At 42.8% G+C, this 7,183-nt stretch overlaps 1 protein-coding gene across 1 annotated transcript; it reads right to left on the reverse strand.

Moving 5' to 3' along the window:
• Nucleotides 1-1,213: 1,213 nt before the first annotated feature.
• On the reverse strand, nucleotides 1,214-6,641 carry LOC124285528 (alpha-amylase-like). The gene is made up of 8 exons (XM_046721767.1): nucleotides 6,598-6,641; nucleotides 6,167-6,315; nucleotides 5,737-5,891; nucleotides 4,857-5,201; nucleotides 3,428-4,200; nucleotides 3,047-3,250; nucleotides 2,679-2,898; nucleotides 1,214-1,536 (listed from the first exon to the last, which is right to left on the reverse strand). Exons 1-8 carry the CDS (start codon nucleotides 6,623-6,625, stop codon nucleotides 1,293-1,295), a joined length of 2,118 nt encoding a protein of 705 aa, XP_046577723.1. The 5' UTR covers nucleotides 6,626-6,641; the 3' UTR covers nucleotides 1,214-1,292.
• Between the last annotated feature and the right edge of the window lie 542 nt (nucleotides 6,642-7,183).

Raw genomic sequence — 7,183 nt, forward strand, 5'->3', positions numbered from 1 at the left:
TCTAGCCTTATAGTGTCTGTTACAAAACACGGTATAGCGCCCTTATGGAAGATCACACTTCTTGGTACCTGACAGCATTTATGTTTCACTCAGTCATAGTCACTGGCGTCCTCGCTGCAGCTGTCCCTTTCCCGCCCTGATCATAACGCCCTCATCAACAAAACGATCCTCTTCCAGAACATATGTCCCGATGTAACGTTCACCTTTGCGTGCCTGTAGTCATCTCGGCGAAGAAGGAAACTCAACTCACAGGTAAAGAGAAATCTTCTCCACTCATTTTCTTTCCCATCGCAAGTGTTCTCTGTGATCGTGGAAACGTCAACGTCGATGTTCTGACTTCAGAATTGGACGTTAGACTGGGCTTGCACGGTTGTGCGGTGCGTGGTTCCCTCGGTGTTCGGGTGGTGGGCGGTCACTCAGAGGGGTCTAGAACTTGGTTGTGTTGCTGAAAGTGCCATACACATGCACGTGCCAAATGGTGTTTCTATGGATGTGTAATCGACGAGCAGCGTCACCAGACTGAAGCATACCACTAGCTCTCCATCTGGCGTTTCCCCCGAGGTATGTCGGATTTGTTCCTGAGTTCCTGAACTTGAATACAGGTGTTTTTTCTTAGCTTAGACTTTAGCACTTCTCAAGACTGCATTGAAGTGAAATGATATGAGTCAGGTTATCTGGCTTGAAAGTGAACGTTGCGACGCCGAGGACCCAGGTTTGATTCTCCACTTGCGTACCATGCCATTTTTGGTGACCTCGCCGTGACTTTGCCGGAACATTGCTACAAGCGGCGTAAGTCCAGTCAGACTTCGTTTGATCCAGACGCTCGAGGTGAGTGTATCCTCCCCTACCGGTTGTACACACCACAAACCCATGCAAAGGCACGTCAAGCGTACACTCGAACAACTATGGGAACACACGGTGTAAGTAGAGAATTGCATCAGACTCCATTTTGATTACCGTTGCGACAAATTTGGAAATGGTCTCTCCGTTTCCAACATGAAACGTTTTGAAAAGAATTTACAAGGTTGTGAGCACAACGGCCTTTCCATGATATGACAGAAATAATGACTACGCAAAACGTGTCCCAATCATAGGCACACTATCTCAACGTATGTATAATCTCTGGATAGATGTAGTTTTCTCTAAATATTCCACGTGTGCTGGTGTGCGTACGTGTCGGAATGTCAAATATAATAACTCGAATTTCTGAGGCGTCTTTTTGCTACATACCAATTTAATAACCTTTTCAAATGTGTTATTACATAGATGTGTGTATATCATCATTGTGTTGTTTAGGAGGAAAGCGGTGTGATCGTACATGAGCCGCTGCCCCAGTGGAATACGTTGAGGTAACCGCACCTGGCCATGTGGTTCTTGCTTGTGTAGGGAGGCGAGGCAGCCCCAGACCCAGTGCATGTTGCCCCCATCACGTTTCCTTCCCAGCCGCCATTCACAATAGACTTGAACTCGAAAAAGCCATTTTTTGTTTTGGAGCAGTCCATGTCGATGTCCACCAACCAATAATGCTCTCCAAATCTGTGAAAAATACTAGAATATGAAACATGCATGTTATTGCGACTCTTGTGAGGTTATTCTGTGATCACACTCACCCGATAAATGCTCCGCAGAGGGGATCAGGGGGTACAGATTGCAATGAATATTGTTGCGTGCAAGTGTTGCTGGTGTATGTACACCATCGAGCAGAACATCCCTGACGGTTTTCAGCGAAAGTTATATGCCCCTGACGGGGCAGGCATACTCGTTCTGTATAGGACAGTTGTTTTGGGAATGTATATGTCAGAACAGCAGACTTGTTTATATTCTAGTTGCCAATTGTGTAAGAACTGAATTCCCCCAGCTTCCTATTCGTTGGTTTCACATTAATTTTCGACTCGCTGTGCGCATGCGTAGAACGTGTAAAAATAAACTTCCGGTTTGATCGTATTACCGATAATGTAAACACACTCTAAATAAAAGCTTTATGAAGATTATTTACGTGTGACAAGTGTTCATAGTTGAGTACATACATCCACTTGCCTATGCTTTTCAATAATTGTCCTATTTTGGTGGCAATTGCATCAGAGATGTGAGAAAGGGATGTGTAGGAAGGACGGTGAACGGGTGTTGGTGAGATGTGTTTATACAAGAGCTTGTTAACAAACGTTAAGCTATTTATGTAACTAATCCCGGTCCCTTCCATTCATAAATGAATTGAGATCAGTTAAATTCGACATAAAACCATATATTTGTTTTGATTTTTGCTTTCTTTAGAATGTGTTTACACTATCGGTAAAGCATACGACCAAGCCGGAAGTTGTCCAGTGGATACTTTTACACGCACTGCGCATGCGCACAGAGATTCGAAAATTAATGTGAAACAAACGAATGGCATTCTAGATTAAAGTACATGGCTCTTTCAACAGAGAAAATACTCCGGACACTCGTGACAAACACTAGGTGCAGGACCTGTGACTTATTGATACTCACACATAAAATATTATATTTTTAGTAATTTCAACCCCAAACTGTTTGCTGGTCATTCATTAATGTTGTGTCGTCTCGCTTTGATTTTTCAATTTAGTTCTGTGCAAACAGATTCCTGGATTTGCGTTCCAGTTCGAAAATCACCCCATAACAATAACTCGCCAAGATGGAACATTGTATTTTTCCATACATACGTATTGTATTGGTTGTACTCGGGTCTGTCAGCACTGTTCGTTGTCCACAGTGCGGGTGTTCCAGGGGCAGATGACACTTGGCCAGGCTCAGTCCCGTACCAGTCCAGGTAGTTATCGCCTGCGCTCCATGCATTATATTTGGCGAAGTGGGTTCCAGAACCAAGATCTCTGTGGCGGATAGGAATAGCACAAGGATTCCCAGACACCGAACTCGAGCAACCTTGAACACAATGTGGAAACAGGTTATCCTTTAAAGAACAGTTTATAGTAATCTCATAAATAATTTTGTGAAATATTGATACATTTACGAGTGAATAGTTGGTCTGAACAAACTTTAACAAAGCGGGAGTGTTGTGAAGTTGTGTAACCTGTCATGTGGCCATGGTCAATGCCACCTCTGATGAAGAGATCCTGGCCTGGAACGGTCCGCCTCTCTATCAATAACACTGTGTGTTTCCAGCCTCCAGTAGAATAGTCCGGTGTCACAGGGGCTTGAGTCACTCCTCCGGTGTTTCCACCCCCCGTGTTTCCACCCCCTGTGTTTCCACCCCCTGTACTTCCAGTTGGACCACCTAAGAAAAGACTTGTGTCATCAGAGATACGTATTTGCAACATAGATACGCACAACTATTATCAATAAACCATACATATATCTATTGTGCTTTAAATAGAATTTGATATACTCATATACACTGATGTCACTTGTCAAATGAATCCTCGTGAACTCTTTCAAAGACATGAAAACTAACCTACAATAATGGCGACAACTGGTTCCTCGTTGTTGCTGATGTGAATATGAGCATTTCCTGAGCCATCCACTGTAACCTTTTGCTGGCAATCATGAATAATGTCACAGTACTCTCCAGCTGGGAGCCCTGTTTGGAATGTTTGGTCCAGATTGCCTTGCTTTGCCATCACAAAGAAGCCCTTGTTGCCTCTGGCAAAGGCAACGACGTCCCCACTATCATACCAATGTTCAATGCCTGTCCCAGCTACAGCATTCCTGAACGCTACCATGTTGGCAATGGGAGCCCACCTGTGCTCACAAACCCAGCCATTTCCGCATGAACCATCTGCATTAATAGTGACATCTTTGGCAGTGAAGTCCGCGTTGTGCGGAGGTCCAGCATCAGAATCATCTCCGAAGAAATAACTGCTCATCACTCTGACAAACCCATAGTTGTAGGCCAGAGTGAACGCTTGGGCCATCTTGTAATCTCTGGGTGTTTTATGGGTGATGAGGTTCCCGCCGCCACCATGGCCTCTCTGATTGTCGTGATTATCAACAAAGACAAAGGCGTTAGATGAAGGCGTCATACCCCATCCATAGTCAACTACATTGCCAAGCTCTCCAAAGTTATGTACACCTTGAGCTATTTTTTGACAATATCTCATCTCGGTGACGTAACCAAGAGAAGTGTACTCTCCCACTTTTATTGCGCCATCATTCTGGTCAATCACCTCGTGAGCCCAGAACGCTTTACCTCCCTCAGGGAGATCTTTAACCCGCTTTTGAATTGCGCTGAAACACAAGGTTCATCTATGCCAATGAAAGCAATAAAACCCGTTCAACAATGAAATGAAACCTGCTGAAATCAGAGTCGTTAGTACAATACCTGCTGAATAACAAGCACGTGCTGATGATTCACTGTATGAACATGTTGCAGTTTCATGAGCCCATTTACTTTAGAGCTTCAGTTGAACATGCTTTAAGAATGCATAATGATCACCAAGAAGGGGAGCGCACTTTGTATTCATTGGGATGACAATGTTCTAATTGTGTACTCATACCTTCGGCCATGGAAGCCGTGGCAGTTTACACTTGTCAAGGGGTACACAAAGTAGGTGTTTTTGTCTTTGAAGCCGAGTTTGCTGAGTGGATTAGCTCGCTGACTTTGTTTGCTGAGGATAAGGTGCTTTACTGTGTTAGTGCGGGCTCGAATCCCGGGTGAGACCCAACCCAAAGGAGTTCTAGAATCTTTACTTTACTGAGAAATTGTAATCCCAATATAACAGATATTGCAATCCCCCAAAAGCAGTTTTCAGCAGCACGATTCCCCTTTAAATGTATAGATAAAAAGCTCGAGGTTCTTCGACCCGAATAACGCCCATTATTTTAGCGCAATCAATACAACATACCACTATCATCACATTTCACATAATGCCGATGGTACTTACCTGATATCAGCAGGCCACATGTGTTTAGCAGCGTCAATCCTAAAACCAGCTACTCCGATATCGATGAGATTATTGAAATAGCCAGCGATCTTGTCCCTGACATACTCGACGCCTTGATTCAAGTCAGTGAGGCCAACGAGATAACAGTTTCTTACATTATTGGGGTCGCCATAGTTGTTAACGTTTCCATCGCCAGATGGACATTTGCTGCGGTCATTGAAATGCTCCCTCCGGTATGGTACCCCAGGGAAGTCCAAGTTGTCAGAGTTGAAGCTACTACCTGCCGTTCCTGTTCCAGATCTTCCCAGTCCAGCCATATGGTTGACAACCCCATCCACGATAATCCTGAAACATGAAAGTATTTAGGTAACACTAACTTGGTGAGAATATATGGATATTATTTTCTATATTTTCATTGCAAACAGACATAGCGCTTTTTTATACAAATTATCCACTTTTCAGAGAACATGGCATTTATTTTATGTTTATGTTTTTTGTCCTGATATTGCCCTGAAGATTATGGTATTCGTCAAAGAAACCTGGACTGAATTTGCCCTCAGAATAACAACAGCCGCAGAACCCAAAAAATAGACCATTAACGTATGAAATTCTGTTGATATTCATGTCAACAGATGTCATCCTAGAGATGATGTGATTTGATATGTAACTGTGTTAGAGATTCGGACGACAGTTTCAGGACTGTGCTGGACACTGTCAGTGTTACTGACTTTGCAATGATTAACTGTGCATGTCACTATCAAGTTATCGCCAAATCAATGAATATTGTCAGTTACATTCTCCCAGAAGACTCACCATAGATCATCCATCATAATAAAATGCATTGAAACATTAACAAAATGAAATATCTTGGACGACGTACCTGACCCCAACTTTCTTGCACCTCTGAACCATGTCCTTGAACTGCTGTTCATTACCACACCTGCTGGTGAGTTTGTAGCTGACCGGCTGGTACACCTCCCACCATGGGCGGGCATACTCCTTCGTCACCATCACATGCTCGTTGGGTGGGGAGACCTTCATATCAATGTCTTTTATATACAACATGGCCGACAGAAGGACAAATCCATGTTTACAGCATAAAGTGATACTGTCAAATTAATCATCCAGTCGAGATATGTTGAACGAACTGCAACGCTGCAGTACTTACTGTCAGACAGCTATTTGCATTTTATTCCTATGCTGCCGATATACATTGGATTGTTCGCTCCTTTTCACTAGTTACCCCGAACATTATTCATGGCCGGCGCCTTACTTGATCTGCGATTTTGTTACTTTGACGTTGCAGTTACCTGGACAGCACAATAACCTTTCTTGGAGAGGAACCGCTCACATTCTGTAGCGATGTCTGTCCACTTCCACTCGAACAGGTGCACTAACACCTGCTTACCATTGCAGTGGGGATCCGTGAACTCACCTCTCACCGTCAGAAACAGCAGAGCTGACCAACATAGAACATACAAGTGCAACTGTACATGTTTTCAATTTTTTATCACCGTTTCACATTGTTTAACGTTTAGTTGCCTAAAGGAATAAGATGTTTTGATTTCACTCTGTAACGCTTGGAAATATTGAACATAGAATTAAACCGACGCATCAACCTCCATCTTGTCGAACTCTGTAAAAGCGAAAACGGTAGATCACATCCCAATTTTTGAGATTTCCAAATATACACAAACAAGCGAGAACATTATGTGCTGGGCATGGATTTGACTTACTGTACCTGAGACAATTCCGTATTGCACCAACATTGTGTCTGTGGTTTCCTTTATCTGGCTTAAGTATATATAGGTCTTAACTGACCTTGAAACCGATAAGAAGTTCTGTTCAAGGAACCTCAGTACTAGATGAAATGTTTCATTGTCTGTTTATCACGTATTAGTAAAACAACTAAAATATCACAGTTATAGATTTAAAACCTATCGTGTTACTTAAAATTATATACTATTCAGGACATTACAATCTACACAAACCATACTAGGGACCATTGGGATTTATAGTGCTTGTGCTACCTGCATGGACCCAGCTGGATTTACACCATTTAGCCAAACATTAAAAGAACACCTATTCTGATATTAAAAACAGGTAGTGTGACAAAACATTTGATTGAAATGGGACTGACATACCCACACGGGGCGACAGTAATTTTACGCTACTTCAACCTCTCTGAAGCTATTGCCACTAACAGTCACATTTAATTAACCGGTACATTATTCAAAAGATCCTCCATCGTTTTTACATTGAAATACTTATCCCTTGCAATGCAAAACACAGTCAAACAGGACTTGACCATGATTCTTAAATCAAAA

Source organism: Haliotis rubra, unplaced genomic scaffold, assembly GCF_003918875.1.
Source record: "Haliotis rubra isolate DU_JTF1 unplaced genomic scaffold, ASM391887v1 Scf361, whole genome shotgun sequence".
Lineage (NCBI taxonomy): Eukaryota > Metazoa > Mollusca > Gastropoda > Lepetellida > Haliotidae > Haliotis > Haliotis rubra.